Genomic DNA, 20,868 nt, shown 5'->3' with positions numbered 1-20,868 from the left:
CTGAAGAACAAACGGAACTGACATTACAGGTTGTCTGTGTTTAAGCTTGTTGTTTTTAATTGCTGTGATTGCGGTCCTTATCACATAAGAGTGTCTTCTATTATTTTGGTTGAGAGGAAGTCGCACGTTTGCCACGATTCTTTTACCCTTTACGATAAATGAAAAAGTACCTATCAATGAGACAGCTGTTTACCTTTGTTCTATCTATACATAAAGTTCTCATGTCTGTCTGAACTACCAAACGGTGATAGATATATGGCATAGTAACGGGAAAGTCTAATCAAGTTATTCAAAGACAAACAACAAACCTTTTCCATTATTATTATTATTATTATTAGTAGTAGTAGAGCTTAAAGAATTTTTCGATGACATTTCAATCAGACAAAAAACTGTGATTCAAGCTAGATAATCTATTTAATATTATTTATTATTAAATATGTTAGTAGACTTCAAGGTAGAATCAGATCAGCTATGATTTTTCAAATTGAAATAAAATGTATATTTCGAAAAATGCATCGATACTTTGACTGACAAATGTTATAATATGTGCATCGGGTTAAATATAATACATATCTCTTGAGCTTACTCCATTAATAATATGCATGCTATATTTTATTTTTAAAGAGTATATATTTGTCGCATATACTATCCCGTCAATCAATTATCTTTGTTGTTCATATTAGTTTTCTAATAACTCTTGCAAATCTTTACCACGAGAAAATACTGAACGTACAATAACCATTATTATTTTATGTCTAGGAAGATAGCTAGATAGAGAGATATTCGAATCTTTATATTATGTATCTCTGCATAGAACGATATGTGTTTGCACATGTGTTTACGATCACCAAAAGTAAGACGCCCAGTACCATGTGTGTTCGCTGGTAAAAAGAGCGTGAACTAACTTACAGACCCTGTTGCATAGTTCATGAACTGTGGACACTTATGTAGGTAGCAACTCTTGGTTTTAATTTGTCTATTTGTTTATTGGTATACTTATTTTACTATATTAGTTCATCAGTCGTACATCTTACATATCAAAATACTAAAAGTATGCTCCAGCTGCCGCATAAGTTTTGGGACAATTGAGAACCGCATATCTGCCGTAAACATTATTGGTGCCTACTTTGAATAAGTACCGGTAGGACGCCTTATTCCACAAGTGAATTAGGAACGAGTCCTTCGTTCTTTCCAAGGTATCTTCCTTGTACTTGGGTAAAATAAAATGATGCCATTGTGGCCACTGCAATGGGTAAAACGCGGTTTCATTGAACACTTTAAAACCGCGGCACCTTTTGGGATCTTCTTGAGTTTGCTTTATACTTGTACTGTTGCAGAATTTTTTAACCACATCGGTAACTAATGTGGGGCCATTGGACACATACTCATCGGCACTATAATGCTTCTGATAGTAATCCAAGAATAATTCAGTCATCTTGTGACCGATGCCTCTGGGCTCCACACTGATGACAGCATTGCCGAGGGTGACATTATCGTGGGCTCCCACATAATTGAGAGGCACAAGCTCCATACTGCGTAGAACCACAACATCCAAGTCCATATAGACGCCGCCATATCGATATAGGGTAATCAAGCGCAGCAAATCGGACATGTGTTCCGTCAGAAATCTAAGTAAAATTAACATAAAGAATTAGAATGTTTGGAATATAGTTTATAATCTTACTTTGACCGAAAGAGATGGCCCTCCTTAAACCACTTCTCTATGGGCGTATCTTTGACGTAGCGCCAGATATTTAAGTATCGCAGATTTACATTCTTGTAGCTACGAAGCGCATCAAGTATGGGATCGTTTTGGTCATCCAACGTATAGGTGGGAGTTGCAAATAATAGGAAAACTTGAAAATTCGGATTATTCAAAGCCGCCGATTCGATGGAGCACGCTTGTCTAGCGGACAACTTGAATATATTTGGTCCGTCACTAGAATGACATTTGGTTTCATGGAAGAATATACTTCTTCCTGGCGGAGGTATTATTTGGGAGAGCAGGACATCCTCAAGTCGCTTGAGTCCACCGTTATCCAACTCGTGCAGTTGAGTGTCCATATAACATTCTGGGCTCACATAAGAAACACTCAACGGTGAGAAAAACACAAAGAAAATCAAGGCACAAAGTCCCAGATACAACAACAGCGTACGACGTTCGCGGACAAAATGTTGGAATGCTTGAGAAAACATGTCTATGCTATGAGCCAGCTGAAATTGAACTTATGTCTTTTAAATTTACAAGCATTAAAGAAGGCACTTAATAACAACATATTATTTCAAACCAACTGCTTCAATAAAATGCGCAGTGTCTGGCATTCAAATGTATATACATAGACATGTGTGTCAATAAAAAAGAAGCCTACAATTTTAGTTCACGCGTGTCATCTACAAATGTTTCCCTTTCTTTTGTTTGCTTACAAATACAAATAACATAAAGAATAGTTTTTAGTATTATGTTGTTTAGAAACGGTTTTGGGAAATTTATAATATAATGGAAAGAAAGAGGGAACGCTAAGAGACTTCTACAATTTAAGAAATTGAGAGGAAGAATTCATATTTAATTTTTTATTAACAAATTCTTGTTTTTGATTTCACACAAAAACCGCTATTTTTAAAAATTGCGCGTAGGATACAAGAAAAAACCGACTATCAAGCGTGACGATAAGTCGCATATCGATAAATGGCTGCATGACAAAAATGTACTAATTTTAGGCAGACTTTACCCAATCTGGCAAGGGCACCACCACGCACCAAAACTGTGACTGTCAAAAAACGAGAGAGACGTGCAAAAAAGAAAAAGTTTAAGAATTGTTAAAAATTTTCAATTAGTTGAAAGCGCATCATATTGGCAGCCAACAGCCAGACGACCGGTACTCGTACCAAAACGTTAAATTCATTTAATCATATTAGCAACACATAGTGAAATGAATGTTCCTCCTAGCGCTGGCAATGGCAATAATTCAACAATGCCGATGCCGCCAGCGGCTGCGATGGCCGGCATGGGATACCCGCCGGGAGGCATGGGAGGAATGCCAGTGCCGCCCTTCAGTCTACCGCCTCCCGGTTTTGGGGCACCGCCACCGCCCGAGCTGGCTGCTGCCTTTGGGGCCCTAGCCACTGAATGGACGGAGCACAAGGCGCCGGATGGACGCCCCTATTATTACAATCAGAACACAAAGCAAAGCTCGTGGGAGAAACCGGAGGCGCTAATGACGCCGGCAGAGCTGCTGCACAATCAGTGCCCGTGGAAAGAGTATCGTTCGGACGCGAATAAAGTGTATTATCATAATGTGAGCACAAAAGAGACTTGCTGGGAGCCACCGCCAGAGTATCTAGACATGAAAGCCAAGGCCAAAGCAGAGGAGTAAGTAGCACACATCAAATGCATAACATTCGCTTACATTGTGCTTATTCCGTTTTAGAGCAGCAGCTGCAGCTAAAGCAGTGGCAGCCATGACGTCTTCCAGTCTGGCTGGCATGGTGCCACACGTGGCCTTGGCCAACATATTGCCAGCGGCTTTGCCAGCAGCGCCGCGTGTGCCGACGCCGGAGATACACTCGCCACTGACGCCGAGTAGTAATGAGAACAGCTCCTCGGCACTGGATCAGGCCATGGCAGCCACGTTGGCAGCCATCGAAGTGCCCAATGGTGCGTAAACACAAATCACATGACATTATGCCAAACTAATATTACTTAATTTTTACTTAGCTAAAAAAGATGACAAATCCGGCGGCGAGAACAACGCATCATTGATGTTTAAGGATAAACGTGAGGCAATAGAGGCATTCAAGGAGCTGCTTCGCGATCGCAACGTGCCCTCGAATGCCAATTGGGATCAGTGTGTCAAGATCATATCAAAGGACCCGCGTTACAATGCCTTTAAAACGCTCAACGAACGCAAGCAAACCTTCAACGCTTACAAGACCCAGAAACTGAAAGATGAACGTGAGGAGTCGCGACTGCGTGCCAAAAAAGCCAAGGAGGATCTGGAACAGTTTCTCATGTCCAGCGATAAGATGAACTCGCAAATGAAATATTTTCGCTGCGAAGAGGTCTTTGCCAGCAATCGCACATGGACGACAGTCCCGGAACCCGATCGGCGTGACATCTACGAGGATTGCATATTCAATTTGGCCAAACGTGAGAAAGAGGAGTCGCGTCTGCTAAAGAAACGCAACATGAAAGTGCTCGGTGAGCTGCTAGAATCAATGACGTCCATTACATACGCCACAACGTGGTCGGAGGCACAGGTGATGCTGCTCGATAATGCAGCATTTAAGAACGATGTGACTCTGCTAGGCATGGATAAGGAGGATGCACTGATTGTGTTTGAGGAACACATACGTACGCTTGAAAAAGAAGAAGAGGAAGATCGAGAGCGCGAGAAGAAGCGTCTTAAACGGCAGCAACGCAAGAATCGAGATGGATTCCTTGCGCTACTTGACTCGCTGCATGAGGAGGGAAAATTGACGTCGATGTCGCTGTGGGTGGAATTGTATCCCATAATATCGGCAGATATACGTTTCTCTGCCATGCTGGGACAGAATGGTTCAACCCCGCTGGATTTATTCAAGTTCTATGTGGAGAACTTGAAGGCACGATTCCATGACGAAAAGAAAATCATACGCGAAATACTCAAAGAGAAACAGTTTGTGGTGCAGGCCAAGACAAGCTTTGAGGACTTTGCCACAGTGGTGTGCGAGGATAAACGATCAGCCAGCTTAGATGCCGGCAATGTCAAGTTGACGTACAACTCGCTGCTGGAGAAGGTAAAATAGCTTCATATTTCTTTGAATTGTGCTTTGCTCAATCAAATTAATTTCTCTGCAGGCCGAGACCATTGAAAAGGAACGTATGAAGGAGGAAGTGCGAAGGTTACGAAAGCTGGAGAATGAAATCAAAAACGAGTGGTTGGAAGCGAATGTATCCGTGGGTGAGCCCTACGAAAGCGCCAAGAAGTTGGTCGAGCATTTGGAGGCATTTGCGCTGTATGAGAAAGAGATTGGCGTAGAAAAGATTTGGGAGGACTTTATTAAGGAGAGCGAGGATGCGTGCAGTCATCATCATTCACGATCACGTAAATCCAAAAAGAATAAAAAGCATAAAAAACGTGTGCGGTCCACCTCCAGATCAGATATTGAAAACGAGCTTGTTGAGCTGGAAAAAAGCAAAAAACGACGCTCCAAATCGCGCTCAGTAAGTTGGGTAGAGCTGCTGTAAATATTTGATAACTCGTTCTTTTTTGTTGCAAACAGAATTCGCTCAGTTCGATTGGCAGCATTGAGAGTGAAAAGCTGATGAAAAAGAAGAAAAAGCGTAAAAACAAATCGCGTGCTGTGAGTTAAAATTGTACATTAAACTTTCCTATTCAATTAACGCTTAACCCTATTTTTACAGTCGTCTTGCGAATCTGAGCTGGGAAATCATTCGCCAGTCACAGGCTCAGCACTGCAGCAGAATGATTCCAATTCGCATTCACCGGCGAAAAAGAAGAAAAAAGAGAAACGCGCCCGTCGGGATAAAGAAGCCAAAAGGCATCGGAACAATCGCTCTACAACGCCAATCAGTCCGGCCGCTTTATCAGATTCGGCGGCGTCCAGAAATGAGGAGCTAACGCTTAGCGATGGTGAACTGGAATCCAAACGCGCAGCATTGCTGGCGCAGCTCAATGAACAATTAGATGAATGACCAGTTTTATGTGGTCATCGATCATGGGGACGACAGCTAAATAACAACATTAGCATTAGCTATAGCTATAGCCATAACATAGACAGTGCATTATGTGCGCCCTAGATGTACGTTAACTGGAATTCCGCTCAGAATGCTTTTCTTCTCGAGTGGACAATTTTGCAAACGTTAATCTGCATTCGCACATCTCCCTTTTGCTTTGTTCTGGGATTGCTGACCTACTACGACACAGGCAACAACACATCATGAAAATGTAAGCGATCAGTTTCAATGTAAAGAAATTTTTAAAATATAAGTCCAAAAAAACAACCAACATCAATAAGAACAAAAATAATATTTGCACTTTGTGTGACTACAAAATCAAACGAGACTTATTTAATTTACCATCTAAAAATGACACGTGCTTGAATAACTTATTCAATATTTAATTGTCATTATATGTAGTGAGTAATGAACTGAAGAGTGATATCAGATTTTAAGCTGATCATTTATTTTAAAATAGTTTACGTAGTCGCTCATTTTCTACAAAACTGCACAATTATATTTTCATTATTTCGCTACACATTTAAGTAGATGAAATCACAAGCAACATTCCCACCAAATTTCAAACTAAGCTCTTGTAACAAATAAAAAGGAATTAAAAAGTTTTTCTCCTAATAGCTTTTAATAATGACATTATTTCGGCATCGCTTAAATATCATAGTGACGGAGAAACAGTAAACTCGCGTACAGAAAAAGGTTTTTGTAGAATTAAAATTTGAATTCCTTGTACTTCTTTGTAGCCTTTGCTGGATCCGTTTGTTGTCGCTTGCGTTTCGATTTCTGCCGCGCCACATGCTCTGCCAACATGTCCGATAAATCTTCCTTTTGCAGATGATTCTGTTGCTCTCGCATCTGCTGCTCATAACGCTGGGCCATCGCATCGTTATCTAGATCCAATTCACTCGGGTCCAATGCCAATTCAACAATGCCCTCGCGATCTGTTGTAGAACGTACGGCTGGCTGTTTGTTGGCACCAGCAACGCCGCCGCCACCAATGTCATAGACATGAGTAGATCCCATCATGGATGCTCCAATTCGATCCGTGCGTTTCTCTGGCAGCACTTGATAAAGCACTGGTGTTTCATTGCTGCACAAAAGAGAAAGTATGTTCAGTCTTTATACCAGCTTAATTTGTGCTTTTAACTTACTCTTCCATTTCGGCTTCGATCTTCTTTTTGCGCAATTCAATGTTCTCTGGGGTTTCCATGCCAGCTGGCACACTAGTTAGACCCGAGGGTGTAACCAGACCCTCGACGGGTGTTACCAAGCCCGTTTCATCCTGCTGATTACCCAGATCTTCGCCATCTTCTTCCTCCTCTTCGGAGGACTCTTCTGACTCGGACTCCAATTCACCCCATTGATTGCGCTCAATGTCCGCTTCGTCAATGCCGTTCTATAATATAAAATAAGGAATATACATCAATATCGATTTATTATTTGCATGTTGAAGTTAAAGAAATTTATAGTGATTACGCTTTTTCACTTCATATTATCGAGTTGATAAGTCAGCTAGAAACTAGCTGATAGTTAAAAAGCATAAAATATATGTCCTGATGTAAATGAAAGTTTGCGCTTTGTTACTCACATCTAAATCAAGTGTATTCATGCCGAACACATCGCCATAAAGAGGCTTTCCATTCTCATCCACTGGCGGTTTTCCCCAGCCACCGGCATGGTAGCCAAAAGAGGTGCCCTCGGGAATGGGTGCATTTAAGCCAGGTATTTTAAGATTCGGATACGAAGGCGGCGGACCGTAACGCTGTTGAGCAATCAGCCATGGTGGCGGTATCTTGTGCGAATTGGGACCAACGGGCATGCCCAAGGCAATGCGAAGCTCCTCAGACAGATCACCAGGTTTCTTCTCTTTCAACCGAGTCTCAAACTCTTTGCCCTCGTAGTAGAGATCACCGTGTATGGTCATGCGAGGTTTCGTCTGCCACTTGAAGAAGGCGTCGTGAAGTTTCTGGTAGTCAATATCAATTTTGCCCATTTTGGGACGGACACGTTCGCGCATCTTTGCCTTTAGAGTCTTGGCATCTTCCCGCTCCTGGAGGGATTCACGCATCTCCATGATGCCCGTCTTTTTGATGAATGCAGGCAGATCAAAGGGCGGCTTTTCAATGCCTCGTTTGCCTTGGAGATACTTGCGCTTAAAACACCAATGACGTGGCACTTGCACCGTATTGCGATACGCTTTGAGCTGCACTAGTAACTTGGGATCGCGGGCCGTCACATCGTGCATTTCAACAACATCTGGTCGTGAGACTAGCTGCTTAAGTTCTGCCACACTGAGTCGTGTGAGTTTCTTTAGTTTGCGTTTCGACAACTTTTCTTTATCCTCCTTGTTATCTTCGTCATCATCCACATCATCGTCATCATCGTCGTGCAATTTGTTTGACGACTTTTTTGCCTTGGCCAAGGCCTCGGCGTCCAGAGCTGCCTTGTCTTTTTCCACGGGCTTCGGTTTGTTTTCCAACTTAAAGATTTCGAAGACACGATAGAATTGTCGATACATGGGAGCTAGATCAGCGATGGTGATTTTCTCAGGCACATATCTATGTGAATAAAAGATGATTAGCTATAGTCGGTGAGAGTGCTGAGTTACTTACTCTATGGTCACATCATCTTCGGTTCCATTTTCGGACTTCTTGCGCTCCTTGGTCTTCTCTTTTTCTTCAAATCCTCGATCCTTCTTCTTTTTGCTTCGACTCTCTTTCTGTGTGTCCTTGTCCTTCTGTGGCGACTCGTCGTCATCGCTGCCCACCGCTGCTGTCTTTGGCTCTTCTTCGGGTTCTGGCTCCTGTGTTGGTTCCGAGCGTCGTGCCAACTGCTGTTGGCGCTCATATTCCAACTTCTGGCGTATCTTTTTATTTTGCTTCTTGCGTCGTTTCTTCTTTTTATTTTTGTCCGCTTTACTTTGCTTACCCGCTTTATTGTTGCTGACACCATTCACCTGGTTATCGGCATCGTCATCGCTGTCTTCGCCGATATCGGCAAAATCGCCGCCGTCTTGTGATACACCCCCATCACCCCGGCCATCGACGTCAGTGTCAAACTCGGCTACACGCTGATCTTTGAGAGCAAGCACATCCTCTAGTGCCTTTGGCAACACCAGATCCGCATCTTTTTTACCATCATCATCGACGTCGTCGCCGTTGTCTTCCAGGGCTTCGTCGTCAACGTCGCCGGTATCGCTGCCATTGCTAGCAGCGTTGTCTTGCCTTTGCTGCTGGTCAAATCGCATAGACATTATGGACGCCGCCTCACCATCCTACATATATTAACAATTTATTCACAATGAATCATTCATTTTAAACACAAAACTTACATCGTCGTGAAGTTGGTCGGCCATTTATTATTTTAATAAATAATAAACAATTTATTGCAGCGAAAAAGCAAATTCTAGTGATGAGATTTTTGGGATTTTCGGAAGTTTTATCGATAGCGATAGTGCCGGTGCTTATTAGCACCGTGCGGTGTGTATGCTTATCGATAAATTCAGTGTGTTTCTCGCGTGGCTTAGGCTTGTTTCACTTAACAGTTGTTTCTTGTCCAACATAAGAAAATGTAATAATAAGATTGAATTGATTATTGTGCAACCAATGTCATTAATTTTATATGGTTTTGTTTTTTTTTTTTTAAGAAACGTGAATGTGCCGATACCATATTTACCAACAAGAACCAAAACAAACAGGGCGTTTCAAGTGCTCACAAAATGTTCAAGTTCAATTTCGATGTAAACGAACAGGATTCATCGGATTCTACCGAGAGTCCTTTCAAAAAGATTAAAGTTGATAAGGAGGATATTAAAGATTTAGAAGCTGAGCAAAAAAATTGACTGGTATAAAGCTGAAGAAGTAAAACCAAATAAAGAGCTTCTAAATAATATGGATCTATATGAGCTTAATGCCAAGGAATTAACCATTGGAAATACTGAAATTCGTCATCTTGTAGCTGGTTTTCTCCTTGAGGATATCAAAACAAACAACGATGTGGATAGTAAAGATATAAAACAATCAGAAGAAAGCCATACCGACTTAATAGCGGGAGTTTATGAAGGTTTGTATAACTAAATAATTAATAATATATATTATATTAAGCTTCCTTGTTTTTAAGGCGGAGCCAAGATCTGGGAATGCACCGATGACTTACTTTTGTATCTAACAAAAGAATACGTTGAAGCCAATTGGAAAAATAAATTGGTTTTGGACTTGGGCTGTGGCTCTGGTCTTTTGGGAATATATGCTTTGAAAAATGGAGCAACCGTTGATTTCCAGGATTATGTGAGTAGACTGGAACATAAAATACAATATGTAATACGCACTTGAACTGAAATGTATCGTGTTTTAGAACAAGGATGTTTTAGAGAAAATAACCATGCCAAATGTGCTTTTAAATTGTGAAGATGGATTAGAAGATGATGTTAAAATAGATTTGCTACAAACAAAAAATAAATTCTATGCTGGAGACTGGATGCATTTTGCAGAACTCACCGAGAATCATAAGAAATATGATATAATACTGACGTCTGAGACTATATATAATATAGAAAATCAGCAAAAGTTGCTGGATACTCTTAGAAAGCGTCTGCATCCGGATGGAAATATTTTAATAGCTGCCAAGTCACATTATTTCGGAGTCGGCGGTGGTCTCGAGCAATTCGTTGAAGTGGTGAAAGCTGGAAAAGTCTTTCATAGCCAGCAACTATGGCAGGCAGATGAAAATTTAAAACGCGGTATAATTGAACTAAAATTTCAATAAACCTGAACTAAATATATCGAAAATAGCGATGATTTTTATACGATATGCTTATTGCTGGGAGCACCCTGTAGTAAGAGAGCGTAGAGTTGGGGTTTTGTTTTTGTCGCAATGTGAGTAGTGCATTTTATGCCGATAAAATTGTGTATTTATTTTGCAATAAGATAATTGTTTATATGTAAAGTTCGCAGTCTGTTGTCATTAGAGTTGGCGCAAAACTAATCTCAACAATTTATTATCTTCGCACGCTGCGTGGAAAAAACGAAAATAACCAACACACACACACACCCAAATCGATGGCAAACTTTTTTGCAGCAGCGATCGAATCGGAGCGATCGGAAGCAGCGACGGAAGCGTCACAAGCAACGCTTTGCTGCTGCGAATACGTTGCCGAAGATAAGCAGCCCTTTCATATGCTAGGATGCTGTTGTAATTGCGAAGACTTTGACTTGGTATGCACGCGGTAGGCACCACACACAGACACACACATACGTAGCCATAAAAATATTTGAAATTGATCGATTGCGGTCCATGCAGTTGAGTGATCTGACGGGCCTAGGTGACGCCACGGTCAGAAGATGACGCTGTGCCCAAGTTTCGATAAACTATATATGTATATCGACGCGTTATCAATGTCTTTTAATTAGAATTGTTATCGCCTTTTCTCCCGCATGGATCGCTTAACTGCTTGTGCTTCACTCCCCACTTCCTGAAATTTAATTATAAATATTATTTTAATTTGTTAGCTTGATAACGTGTAAGCGCATCGAACAACGCAACATCGACGGCATGCTGATCGCCTTCCAGGATCGACTGCGTCTGCCATGGCGCGGCGGCGCCAAACGCATCTCGCCCGCCGCTTTAGCCCCTGCATTTATTGTGCCACTGATGATGGGTTTGGCAGCTCTAAATGCCAAGACTGGCATTGTGCTAATGCTCACTCTGATTGGCTTCACCAGCTGGGGATTGCAACTGGCGGAGCGCACAGCGACCAAGACGACTTTCTTTCTCAGCTGGATTGTCTTTTCGATAGTGTACATGGTGGTGATCTTTGAGTTCGAGGTGCCACTACTGGAACTCCTGCCTGAAGAGAACTACATATTGCTTCTGTTATCGGGTGGCGCTTTGTATGCTTTGTACCGTACCAAGAAATTGGCGCCGCTGAATCTGGTGACGGCACAGTATGGCACCACGCCCAAGGATGAGCTGCCCGGCATTACAGAAGCGTCTAGTGGCGAGGAGCAGGCCGAACAACAAGCAGCAACCGACACCATTCTAGGCATCGATGATGATGACGATGATGGGGAAGGAGACGATGGCGAGAAAGCTGGTCTTATGCAGCAGCACCGTGGTGGTCAGCCAAATATCTGTGAGAGCTGCCGCAAGGTAACACCTAGGCGCGCATACCATTGTGCCGTTTGCGGCAGCTGCGTCAAGCGGCGTTCACATCACAGCTATTGGCTCAACTGTTGCATTGGCGAGCGCAATTATCGCTGGTATTTGTTTGCACTCGCCTTGTCCGAGTGTGCGCTGCTGCTGGGCGCCAATCTGACACTGACAGCGGTGTGCCATCCGTTTCTGGTAGTGCGTCTGCTGGGCATTCCGCTGCTGCTGCCCGACGATTGCAGCGAGGTTTTCGAGGACTTTGAGTAAGTTTATGATTAATTAACTTTCATTGAACTGTATTTATATTTGACAAACTTGCAGATTGGGCATATCCTTTGTAGTGGCTGCTTATGCCATTCTCATCTCGGGCTACATCACTTTTGTGCTGGTGCGTCAATTGTATCTGTGGTATCGTGGTACCACCTTGCATGAGTTTAAGCGTGTTAGGCCCTCCTCAAGCGGTGGCATTGGCAACGGGGAGTCGCAATCGCGTCTGGAGCAACTGGCGTGCCATGCTCAAGTGATCGAATATGGTATAGTATTTGCAGTAGCAACACTTATTTAAGGCAAAGAGACTCAGCTGAATCCTAAGCTAAACTCTGTATTATTCTCACTTAAGTTTAATAGCTGTTGTTTTATGTTGTTTTTTGTTTTTAAAGGCGCACGCAATTTAAGCTTACAATCTATACTTAATTATAATAAAACGCACTATCTGAGCGTGAATCCTTGCTAGTGTTTAACGATCGGTAAAACAACAAAGATTATGCACTAATTGAAGTTCAAAATTACATGCTGTTTATCTACGTGTTAGAAGTCAATTGAATTACTCGGCCAGCTATTCAAGTAATTGTGCGGAGCGAAAGTTTCTGTTACTCTTTATATTGAATTAAAAAGCAAAAGATTCATTACTTATTTATACTTTCAACCACTTAAAAATATCATTTATAAATATTAAATTTGTTCTCATCTAATTATCAATTCCCATCAATTTATGTTCTATTCTATATTATATTTATTTTACTGCGCTGTCTATTCATTCTGACCTCATTCTTGACTGTAGCTAACTTTCCCTTTAAATTAGCTTAAGCCCGCATAATTACTTGTTAGTTCGGTAAGCTAGTCGCCGTTATTAGATTTACTTAGCTTGCTAGTTGATCTGCACTTTATTCAGCAGCTAGAGAATATTAGAATTAAGCTAAAATCAAAAACAAAGAACAGAAAATATACTTATAAAATCTCAGCAGCTAGAGAATATTAGAATTAAGCTAAAATCAAAAACAAAGTGCAGAATATACTATATATACTTATAAAAACAAGTTTTGAAAGCCAGTTCCTTGTTGCTACCACAAGCTGTCCTCGCGTGGTTTATAGTCGGGCAAAAGTTCCCAGATTTTCATGCGCCAACGCTGACGACGTTCCTCCGTCTCCCGTTCTAGGCGCAAGATTTGCGGCAACCGCTGCCAGCAGTCAAGCACCTTCCACTTGAGATGCCTAAGCAGATAAAGAACACTTTTATAGTCTTGGGGAAGTGAAGCAGCAGCCGTCTACTCACCACTCGTGATGGGAGATCGCCTGACGCATCTTGGTATCTTCCAAGAGGCGACATTGCGTCGTGTGATTTAGCCAGCGATTGAACCAATGCTCCATCGAATGCAAGGCATGCCAGTCAATGGCCACCTGCAGTTTCTTGCGCTCCTCGTGCACTTGCAGCAGCCAGGCGTGCAGAGCACGACGCTTCAGAGCACGCTGATAACAGAGATCGGCACGAATGCGACGCTCACGTTGCCGGAACTCTGTGTAGCTGCGCCACAAATGGAAATAGTTGCGCTTATAGAGGCGCCGACAGAACTCCTCGCTCTTCACCTGATTCTCGCGCTTCCGCTGTAGCAGACGCTTGAAGGCCTCCATGCCGACGCGACGTAACAGAAGACGACGTGAAAACTCCAGCGCTTTGCGTTGATTCTCAATGAAACGTTGGCGTTCGCGTTCCTTCAGCACCTTGGCCATTTTCTCCTGGCGGCGTTTCTCCTTCAGCACCTCGATACGCAGCAGCTTGGCCTCCTCATCCTGCTGTCGCTTGGCCTCCTCCACGGCCAGCTTGGCAGCCTCTCGCTCGGCCTCCGCCTGAGCGCGACGTTGACGCGCCTGCTCGTGACGCACACTTCGCTCCAGTGCACGCTCCTGCATGTGCTGCAGAAAGCGCGGCTGCAGCAGAGCCTTGCCCTGCAGGCGCTCTAGTTCCTCATCCTCCGCGTCGCGTAAACTGCCAATCAACTGCAGACACTTGGCCTTGGCTTTGGCCTTTGGATCGCCGCATCGTATGACCGTCTTGAGCTCCTGCTTGAGATCTTCGCGTGCTTCCTTAGCTTCGTCGCTGAGCTTGTTCAATTTCAGCTGCATTATCAAACGCTCTTGACGCTCCAGCTTGATGCGCTGCAGATCAATGATGTCCTGTTGCACCTTCAGCCTGCAAAAGAAGTTCGAATCGCGTTCTGTTTAAATCAACTTCATTAACACTTACTTGTTCTTGAACTGTTTGGCCATTTTCACGGCCTCCTCGCGCTGCTCCAGGGACTTTTGGGCTATCTTGTCGCCTTCGTTGGGCGCCGCACGCTGTCTACGTTTCTCCTGCCTGATCTTGTCGAGAAACGCATTGATCTTCTGTGCCCGATTGCCCTGCTTTTGGCCACCCGACTCGCGCTCCAGTTTCTCCATGGTCGTGTAGTGTATCCACTTGAGGAAGTACTTTCGCAGCACATTCAGTTCGCTGTTGTCGCGTGCCTGGAACAGCTGTTCAATGATGCGTTGCTTCTCATGCGGAGGATCTTCCTCGCTGCAGCTGCTCAGTTGCACCTCTTCAGGCTCAGCAACGACTGGCGACTTGGGTTGCAGCACTACGCGGGGCAGCTCTATGCGACGGATGAGCAACGGTTCCAAGGGCAGTTCGAGGGGCGAGGGAGTCGGCGTCTGCTTGGTGGGCAGCTGGAACTGCACATGCTTGGCAGGTGGTTCCACCACTAGCACCTCGTTTAAGGCCTCATCCAGCTGCTGCTGTTGCTGCTCGGCTGCCTCCAGTTGCAGCTCGTACAACGCCTCCTCGGCCAGGTCTGAGATGACGGAATCGATGCCATCACTCGTGTTGGAACAGCTGGAGGATTCACGCTGCAGTTGAGGTGTCTCGCCCTGATCCTTTTGCTCGGCCTGCTGCTGTTGCAGCTCCTCTGCGTGGCGCACCGTACGCAAGTGCAACATTTGACGCTCGGCTGCCGCTCTCATGGGACGTAGCAACTCCTCGGTAGTTAGCAGCGGACTTGGCGTGCGACAGCGCTGCAGAAGTTGGGCGCGACTCTCGTCCAGCTGCACCTGCTTGCTAAACTTGCGATACTCCAGAGTGTCCAGCTCCATTCCACACTCCAGCTGCTCCCTCTCAAACGTTTCCTGCATCTTGGTCTCCTCAGCTTGCTCCACCAACCAAGTGACTTCGACGTCTGCCTCTGGCTCTGGTTCCAGCTGATTCAGCAGCGTTGTATTGGCCAGCTGTTTGTGCGTGGAGCACAGTTCCTGGGCCAGCTGCAGTGCATCCAGCGGCGTCTTGTAGAACTCATCGATGTTGCGCGATGCCTGCGCCAAGCTTTCCATCAACGGGCCATGATTCAATTTAAAATCGGGCTTGGTAGGACGCACCTGCAGTTTGTGCTGACGCGGATGCTGCCTGACCAACTGTTGGCGAAACTTTTGCAGCTGATGATGCATGTAGCGTTGCTCCACCTCCAGATTGTGCGCTTTGGTCGACTCCAGTGTGTTGCTATGAGCCACTGTAGCCAAAGGCAGCTTGCGTGGGATTTGAGCAAACTGAAGAGAGGAAGGATTAACAAAAGATTGACTAGGATCTTGAATATTCTTTTAACTTACCATCTCGTGACGCATGTCCATGATGACGCTGGGATTCAGTTGCTTCTGCGGCTCGCCTTCAATAAGCAGCTTCGATTGCCGCTTGTCCACATAGTCAAGCTCAATGAATCGACGCACTGCATCGGTTTTGATCACACTCAAGGGATTGGCGTTCAGCTGTCGCTTACGTATGCGATCCCAGCGTGTGAGTTTATTTGATTTCTCTCGACGTTTCTGCTGCGACATGGTAAACGATTCTATCTACAAATTCGTTCTAATTTTCTCTAAAGGGAAAAACAAAGATTGCTTGTAAACAAGCGGCTAGAAACGTTGTCCAGGTAACTTAAGTGCTGCCGGTTCCAGAAACAACTCTGTTGCCATGGAAATTTGGAATGTTTGCAAGGCGAAAAACTTGAGTATGCATCCAAATGCTCTGAAATACTCCTGAAATTCAGGGTGGTCATTCTTATATACACTTTTAAAGAAAAATGGTTGTGTGGGAATTCTCCAAAAACCATGCAAAGGAACTTTAAAAGTATTCTTACAAAGATTAGTTTGGTAAATATAGCTTTTATAGTATCTGAAAAGGAGAGTCAGACAGCGGATGCCAAACATAGAAGCCTTCTACTTTTTGAGCATTTAAATAAACCTTCCGACCCCTCACAATTTAAGCAGCTCTTATAATCCTAATTTACCTTATATTCACCTAGTGCCGGGTATAATAAAAGAGTACGTTTTAATCAAGTTTAAATGGCGATAAGAAATATTCGAGTGTCTTGCATTTGAAAGCGTCTTTAATTAGAAAACATTTGCAGTTAAATGCGATAAATATTGTAGTATGTTTTTGTTTTTGTCGTAAGTAATATAACACATTTTGTGGACTTTAAAAGCTTAATGTATGCCGAGTAATAAATGAGGATTTAGAAGCTGCATCTGCATCTGAATCACGTTTTAAGCAGCAGCCGATTCCTTCTTGGTCTTCTCCTTCTTTGACTTTTGCTTCTCTGCAGCTGCAGCCTGCTCCAAATCGATAGGCGCTGGTTTCACAAACGGAATCTCATCCTGGAACTTGGCCGGCAAATACTTCTTGAGCGGCTCCGGCACCTTGATGCCCGTTTCTGTCTGATGTGTCTCGAGGATGGCGCAAATAACGCGTGTAGCCGCGCACATTGTGGCATTCAGCATGTGAACATAGTCGACAGCGGCGTTCATCTTCTTCGTCTGGCCGTAGCGAACAAGCAGACGACGTGCCTGGTAGTCGAGGCAATTGGAGCAGGAGACCAGCTCCCTGTAGGCGCCGCTGCCGCCAAACCAAGCTTCCAAATCCAGTTTCTTAGAGGCAGCGTGATTGAGAGCTCCCGAAACGATGTTGACCACACGATATGGAATGCCCAGGGATTGACAGAACTGCTCGGCATTGCCAATCATCTCATCCATCATTTCCCAGGACTTGTTGTCATGTGGCGAGGTGAGCACGAACTGTTCCACCTTCTCGAATTGATGAACGCGAAAGATGCCGCGTGTGTCACGACCATGGGAGCCAACCTCCTGGCGGAAGCAGGTGGACAAGCCGGCGTATTTGATGGGAAGCGATGCCTCGGGCAACCATTCGTCGCGATGATAGGCGGCAATCGGTTGTTCAGAGGTTGCAATCAAGTACTTCTCGTCAATGCCAACCTCCTCTGCGCGTTCGCTGCCCTTGCCCACCACTTTGTAGAGTTCTTCATCGAACTGAGAGAGCTGGGCCACCTCCTGCATGACTTCCTTGCGCATAAAGAAGGGTGTATACAGTGGCACATAGTCGCGAGCATAGAGCAAGTGGAGCGCATGCTGTATGAGCGCCTGCTCCAAGAAGACAGCAGCGCCAGTGAGGAAATAGCCACGTCCACCGGAGACAACGGCGCCCTTCTCGGCATTCATGCCGTCAATCATCACAATGAGATCCACATGCGAGTACTTGCCGCGTTTTTCGCAATCACCAAAAGTGCGCTCCACACGATTCTCGTCCTCATCGTTGGACACGGGCACCGATTCATGCAAATGATTACCCACCTCACGCAGCGCTGTGTTGCGTGCCACTTCAGCCAGATCCATTTCTTTTTGGTTCTCAGTCATGGCATCGTCGATGAGGAGACGAACCTGCTTGATCTGATTGACAGTCAGGGGGTGCAGTGCATCCGCAGTGACTTGAGTTAGATCGGCACGCACATCGGCAGGCACTTCAACGCCCTCGGCACCGACGGGTTCCTTCTTCTTCATTTTCTCGCCAATCACTTTGCTGCAGACGTTCTTCACCTTGTTGAGGTTGTCGGCACGATGGCGACGCTGTCTCCATTCGCCGTCCTTGTCAATTACCGTTTCGACAAGAGCCACATCTTTGAAGCGCTTTTTTTGATTGTTGCGCACGGCTTCGGGATTGCCTCCTTTGTCGCTGCGAAACAAATCCAAGTCCAGTACCATTTTGTGCGACGCTTTTATTCACTGTGAAATGCACGACTAATTTCGTCAGCCTTTTTATATGGCACAACGTGGCGACAATAGATATGATCAATAAATCACGGGTACTGTGAACTGTCACGCTTACAAAATCCAGCTGCAAAAAGTGTAACAGAAATTGGTTAGTGTAGTGTGTACTGCATTAATTTGGGAGAGAACTAAAATAACAAAAATATAAAAAGTGAAATAAAAAACAACAAAGTCATAATAAAAAAGAAAATGAGAAAACGAACTTGAGCACCGCAGTCACTTCAATCAAGTGACTCATTCGTCATTCACACAAATGTACATCGCTAGCCGGTTAGCTCAGTGTTATCGATATTCGTGAGTGTCATCGAAGTGTTATTGATATTGTCGTCCGCTATTGCAGCTTTCAGAGTTGGGCAATGTACCAAAAACGATTTGTAATTGAATGAGTATATTTTGAAACAATATCGAAACGATAGGCGCCAGTGTTAAAAATTCTAAAGATCAATATGTATTTACACATAATTAGAGTACAACACAATGCGTATCAATTAATAATCTAACCGCTGCGGCATATTCTCTTCTTCAACCTGATGCTCGATTTCCTTCATACGCAGCATTAATTTAAAGTTTTGCTTCTCTTCTTCGCCAGTCAGATACATTGCGATAAAAGCTTGTATGGCTATTATGGTAGTTAGAGCAGGTACAATAGGTTTTGTAAATTTCCTATATAGCATTAGCACCTCTTTGGGATTCTCCGTTATCGATGGCAGACGATATGTGAAGCATCTGGTTGCAAACATAAATGCAGCAAATGGTGCTAATATCGTGGGATAAACTACGCCCAACGCCGTTTGGAAAGCGGCACTACGAACTTGGATGCACACCGGGCACTCGGATAAAGGATCTATCAGGATGGGGCGCTGTATGAAAAATTTGTGACTCAGCATTGTGAAGATCGCCGGCACAGCAACGATGGGCAAATAGCTGGAGAGACGTCCATGGCCACCAAGACGTAACCGTGTGCGATAATGATTATTCACATAAGCGCCCGTTGCAGCTGCCATGGCGCTTAAAATTCCTGGAGCATATCGCAGTGACCAGCTAAATAAAAATTGAATGGTTAGATAAGCAGCAGGAAAGTCAAGTGTGGAAACATACACGTCTCCTATTTTGTCCCAGGCTGTTATGATTTTCCACTGATAACGCAGAGCTTGATCCTCTGTGATGACCACAGCATCCGCGGGCAGCTGGTCGGGCTTGGCACGCGACAAAGCCATATTTTAATTTAAAAATATAAATAATATATCTGCATCAATTGCACGCGAGCAAGTACAACAACAATCGAAAACAGCTGTTTATCAATGCCGCCGCACCCAGTGCTGGAAAACACTACATCAAAAAGCGTAAGCCATTTGAATTGTCAAAAATTTTTGATTAAAAAAAATGCCGCACAAGCGTAAAACACATAAAATACATGTTAAAACTGTGCAAACTCAACTGCATGCAGCTCCAAAAGTTTGCGTTAAGTCCAATCATGGCTCGGAACTGGAAAATACACTTTCGCCACCAAGACCGGCATTGCGAGAAGTACCCTCATCTACAACGGGAAATCTCTTTGCAGTGCCGCAAAGTAATACAACAATACGCAAACATGAAGAGTTGAACGCTTTGCAAAATATGCGCGCTGTTGTTGATCCCGATTTGACGCCTCGTTCCAAAGCGGCCATAGCACCCAAGGTAGTGTAGCAATTCCCATTTTAGCCACATAAAATATATTTTGTGCATTTGCTAGGTCACGGTCAAGATGAACTTTGCGCCAAATGTTGCTATATTCAAGAATCTAACGCCACTCAATGTAAACGATACGCTTTCAAATTGGGAGGTGTCTAAACCATCGAAGCCTATCCCAAAGACAGAACAACCGGAGCCTGTTTTGAATCAATATGTGGAGACTATTAAGCCTGTTGAACGCTTTATGCCAGAGCCTGCTCTTCAGTTAGAGTTTCCATACGATGATTATGATTTTCTGCAAGCTTACAAGAAAATGTATACATTTAAATAGTACATACATATTTATTTTTCTTTAAATTATACATTTTATCATAATCATTTAGCAAGTATGAAAATGTTTTGAAATTGTTCCTTAGCCAATGAAGTTCATCACCACCAAGTGTAAAATTACATGTGCGAAGATAAAGTCAGCGAATCCACGTTCCGGTGAGATGCCGGCAAAAACAGATTTGTTCTGTGGATTTGCCTGGAGACGCAGACAAACGGCGAGCACAAAACAGCTCACAGTGCTGATGAAACCCGAGAGGAATGAGTTGAAGGGAAATGTGCCCACTAGGCAGCAGTAAACAAATTGTATGATGCCGGTCAGCAGAATGTAACCCAAGTAGATATCCACCATTTTGAGCTTCTTCGGTGTGTTCTGCACATAATCGTTGTAGAACTTGGAGACGACGCCACCGATTTCAACCATTTTTACTGTTTTTTGATTTGTATTTTGCTTATTTCGAGGTAAATTTAATTATTATTATTTATCGAAGCGCAGACACGTCACACACAAAATACATATGGGGTGGTGAACACAGTGCTGTATAGTGAGTAACAGCTTGCAGCATTTGCCA

General features: G+C 43.9%; 10 protein-coding genes across 12 annotated transcripts; 4 read left to right on the top strand and 6 right to left on the bottom strand.

The window, feature by feature from the left end:
* Nucleotides 1-1,045: 1,045 nt before the first annotated feature.
* LOC132786041 (lactosylceramide 4-alpha-galactosyltransferase-like) lies at nucleotides 1,046-2,064 on the bottom strand. Its single transcript, XM_060792427.1, has 2 exons — nucleotides 1,685-2,064; nucleotides 1,046-1,628 (listed from the first exon to the last, which is right to left on the bottom strand). Exons 1-2 carry the CDS (start codon nucleotides 2,062-2,064, stop codon nucleotides 1,046-1,048), a joined length of 963 nt encoding a protein of 320 aa, XP_060648410.1.
* A 683-nt stretch (nucleotides 2,065-2,747) lies between these two features.
* On the top strand, nucleotides 2,748-6,233 carry LOC132798696 (pre-mRNA-processing factor 40 homolog A). Its single transcript, XM_060810652.1, has 6 exons — nucleotides 2,748-3,370; nucleotides 3,429-3,655; nucleotides 3,716-4,776; nucleotides 4,838-5,203; nucleotides 5,263-5,343; nucleotides 5,405-6,233. The coding sequence occupies exons 1-6, from the start codon at nucleotides 2,931-2,933 to the stop codon at nucleotides 5,693-5,695; spliced, it is 2,466 nt and encodes an 821-aa protein (XP_060666635.1). The 5' UTR covers nucleotides 2,748-2,930; the 3' UTR covers nucleotides 5,696-6,233.
* A 100-nt stretch (nucleotides 6,234-6,333) lies between these two features.
* LOC132798704 (splicing factor 3B subunit 2) lies at nucleotides 6,334-9,197 on the bottom strand. The gene is made up of 5 exons (XM_060810664.1): nucleotides 9,066-9,197; nucleotides 8,347-9,008; nucleotides 7,323-8,292; nucleotides 6,886-7,130; nucleotides 6,334-6,824 (listed from the first exon to the last, which is right to left on the bottom strand). Exons 1-5 carry the CDS (start codon nucleotides 9,087-9,089, stop codon nucleotides 6,446-6,448), a joined length of 2,280 nt encoding a protein of 759 aa, XP_060666647.1. The 5' UTR covers nucleotides 9,090-9,197; the 3' UTR covers nucleotides 6,334-6,445.
* A 14-nt stretch (nucleotides 9,198-9,211) lies between these two features.
* LOC132798776 (histidine protein methyltransferase 1 homolog) lies at nucleotides 9,212-10,523 on the top strand. The gene is given in 5 exon segments (XM_060810753.1): nucleotides 9,212-9,304; nucleotides 9,381-9,556; nucleotides 9,558-9,796; nucleotides 9,854-10,020; nucleotides 10,088-10,523. Coding segments are annotated over 4 exon segments (921 nt in total). The 5' UTR covers nucleotides 9,212-9,304; nucleotides 9,381-9,452; the 3' UTR covers nucleotides 10,499-10,523.
* On the top strand, nucleotides 10,514-12,604 carry LOC132798744 (palmitoyltransferase ZDHHC23). 3 transcript variants are annotated; one of them, XM_060810713.1, is made up of 4 exons: nucleotides 10,514-10,608; nucleotides 10,814-10,958; nucleotides 11,242-12,144; nucleotides 12,203-12,604. In XM_060810713.1, the coding sequence occupies exons 1-4, from the start codon at nucleotides 10,527-10,529 to the stop codon at nucleotides 12,444-12,446; spliced, it is 1,374 nt and encodes a 457-aa protein (XP_060666696.1). In that variant the 5' UTR covers nucleotides 10,514-10,526; the 3' UTR covers nucleotides 12,447-12,604. The 3 variants fall into 3 exon arrangements, with proteins under 3 accessions (XP_060666696.1, XP_060666705.1, XP_060666712.1); XM_060810722.1 differs by having other exon boundaries at nucleotides 10,599-10,958; XM_060810729.1 differs by lacking the exon at nucleotides 10,514-10,608 and having other exon boundaries at nucleotides 10,811-10,947.
* An 89-nt stretch (nucleotides 12,605-12,693) lies between these two features.
* Nucleotides 12,694-16,221, bottom strand: LOC132798685 (trichohyalin). The gene is made up of 4 exons (XM_060810642.1): nucleotides 15,794-16,221; nucleotides 14,403-15,733; nucleotides 13,434-14,348; nucleotides 12,694-13,372 (listed from the first exon to the last, which is right to left on the bottom strand). The coding sequence occupies exons 1-4, from the start codon at nucleotides 16,016-16,018 to the stop codon at nucleotides 13,222-13,224; spliced, it is 2,622 nt and encodes an 873-aa protein (XP_060666625.1). The 5' UTR covers nucleotides 16,019-16,221; the 3' UTR covers nucleotides 12,694-13,221.
* A 317-nt stretch (nucleotides 16,222-16,538) lies between these two features.
* Nucleotides 16,539-18,411, bottom strand: LOC132798735 (serine--tRNA ligase, cytoplasmic). Its single transcript, XM_060810703.1, has one exon. It carries the CDS (start codon nucleotides 18,230-18,232, stop codon nucleotides 16,724-16,726), a length of 1,509 nt encoding a protein of 502 aa, XP_060666686.1. The 5' UTR covers nucleotides 18,233-18,411; the 3' UTR covers nucleotides 16,539-16,723.
* Nucleotides 18,412-18,723: 312 nt separating this feature from the next.
* LOC132798786 (uncharacterized) lies at nucleotides 18,724-19,596 on the bottom strand. The gene is made up of 2 exons (XM_060810765.1): nucleotides 19,397-19,596; nucleotides 18,724-19,339 (listed from the first exon to the last, which is right to left on the bottom strand). Exons 1-2 carry the CDS (start codon nucleotides 19,513-19,515, stop codon nucleotides 18,787-18,789), a joined length of 672 nt encoding a protein of 223 aa, XP_060666748.1. The 5' UTR covers nucleotides 19,516-19,596; the 3' UTR covers nucleotides 18,724-18,786.
* A 69-nt stretch (nucleotides 19,597-19,665) lies between these two features.
* LOC132798793 (protein PPP1R35 homolog) lies at nucleotides 19,666-20,459 on the top strand. Its single transcript, XM_060810777.1, has 2 exons — nucleotides 19,666-19,975; nucleotides 20,031-20,459. Exons 1-2 carry the CDS (start codon nucleotides 19,682-19,684, stop codon nucleotides 20,298-20,300), a joined length of 564 nt encoding a protein of 187 aa, XP_060666760.1. The 5' UTR covers nucleotides 19,666-19,681; the 3' UTR covers nucleotides 20,301-20,459.
* Nucleotides 20,292-20,851, bottom strand: LOC132798817 (dolichyl-diphosphooligosaccharide--protein glycosyltransferase subunit DAD1). Its single transcript, XM_060810807.1, has one exon. The coding sequence runs from the start codon at nucleotides 20,718-20,720 to the stop codon at nucleotides 20,382-20,384; it is 339 nt and encodes a 112-aa protein (XP_060666790.1). The 5' UTR covers nucleotides 20,721-20,851; the 3' UTR covers nucleotides 20,292-20,381.
* Nucleotides 20,852-20,868: the final 17 nt, after the last annotated feature.

The sequence above is a fragment of the Drosophila nasuta genome, chromosome 2L (genome assembly GCF_023558535.2).
Source record: "Drosophila nasuta strain 15112-1781.00 chromosome 2L, ASM2355853v1, whole genome shotgun sequence".
NCBI lineage: Eukaryota > Metazoa > Arthropoda > Insecta > Diptera > Drosophilidae > Drosophila > Drosophila nasuta.
The sequence above is the reverse complement of the archived record's forward strand: the minus strand, read 5'-3'. Positions and strand labels throughout refer to the sequence as shown.

Excerpts from the sequence above, each read along its gene's own strand:
- LOC132786041 (XM_060792427.1), bottom strand. The coding sequence starts at position 2,064 with ATGGACACTCAACTGCACGAGTTGGATAACGGTGGACTCAAGCGACTT. Across the intron at positions 1,629-1,684 it reads GGCCATCTCTTTCGGTCAAA|ATTTCTGACGGAACACATGT; the intron begins GTAAGATTATAA and ends AATTTTACTTAG.
- LOC132798696 (XM_060810652.1), top strand. The coding sequence starts at position 2,931 with ATGAATGTTCCTCCTAGCGCTGGCAATGGCAATAATTCAACAATGCCG. Across the intron at positions 5,204-5,262 it reads GACGCTCCAAATCGCGCTCA|AATTCGCTCAGTTCGATTGG; the intron begins GTAAGTTGGGTA and ends TGTTGCAAACAG. Across the intron at positions 5,344-5,404 it reads GTAAAAACAAATCGCGTGCT|TCGTCTTGCGAATCTGAGCT; the intron begins GTGAGTTAAAAT and ends CTATTTTTACAG.
- LOC132798704 (XM_060810664.1), bottom strand. The coding sequence starts at position 9,089 with ATGGCCGACCAACTTCACGACGAT. Across the intron at positions 7,131-7,322 it reads TGAATACACTTGATTTAGAT|AACGGCATTGACGAAGCGGA; the intron begins GTGAGTAACAAA and ends TTTATATTATAG. Across the intron at positions 6,825-6,885 it reads ATCGAAGCCGAAATGGAAGA|CAATGAAACACCAGTGCTTT; the intron begins GTAAGTTAAAAG and ends TCTTTTGTGCAG.
- LOC132798744 (XM_060810713.1), top strand. The coding sequence starts at position 10,527 with ATGATTTTTATACGATATGCTTATTGCTGGGAGCACCCTGTAGTAAGA. Across the intron at positions 10,609-10,813 it reads GGTTTTGTTTTTGTCGCAAT|CGATCGAATCGGAGCGATCG; the intron begins GTGAGTAGTGCA and ends TTTTTGCAGCAG. Across the intron at positions 10,959-11,241 it reads TTTGACTTGGTATGCACGCG|CTTGATAACGTGTAAGCGCA; the intron begins GTAGGCACCACA and ends TTAATTTGTTAG.
- LOC132798685 (XM_060810642.1), bottom strand. The coding sequence starts at position 16,018 with ATGTCGCAGCAGAAACGTCGAGAGAAATCAAATAAACTCACACGCTGG. Across the intron at positions 14,349-14,402 it reads GCCAAACAGTTCAAGAACAA|GCTGAAGGTGCAACAGGACA; the intron begins GTAAGTGTTAAT and ends CTTCTTTTGCAG. Across the intron at positions 13,373-13,433 it reads GCGATCTCCCATCACGAGTG|GCATCTCAAGTGGAAGGTGC; the intron begins GTGAGTAGACGG and ends TTATCTGCTTAG.
- LOC132798735 (XM_060810703.1), bottom strand. The coding sequence starts at position 18,232 with ATGGTACTGGACTTGGATTTGTTTCGCAGCGACAAAGGAGGCAATCCC.
- LOC132798786 (XM_060810765.1), bottom strand. The coding sequence starts at position 19,515 with ATGGCTTTGTCGCGTGCCAAGCCCGACCAGCTGCCCGCGGATGCTGTG. Across the intron at positions 19,340-19,396 it reads TGGGACAAAATAGGAGACGT|CTGGTCACTGCGATATGCTC; the intron begins GTATGTTTCCAC and ends ATTTTTATTTAG.
- LOC132798793 (XM_060810777.1), top strand. The coding sequence starts at position 19,682 with ATGCCGCACAAGCGTAAAACACATAAAATACATGTTAAAACTGTGCAA. Across the intron at positions 19,976-20,030 it reads AAGCGGCCATAGCACCCAAG|GTCACGGTCAAGATGAACTT; the intron begins GTAGTGTAGCAA and ends TGCATTTGCTAG.
- LOC132798817 (XM_060810807.1), bottom strand. The coding sequence starts at position 20,720 with ATGGTTGAAATCGGTGGCGTCGTCTCCAAGTTCTACAACGATTATGTG.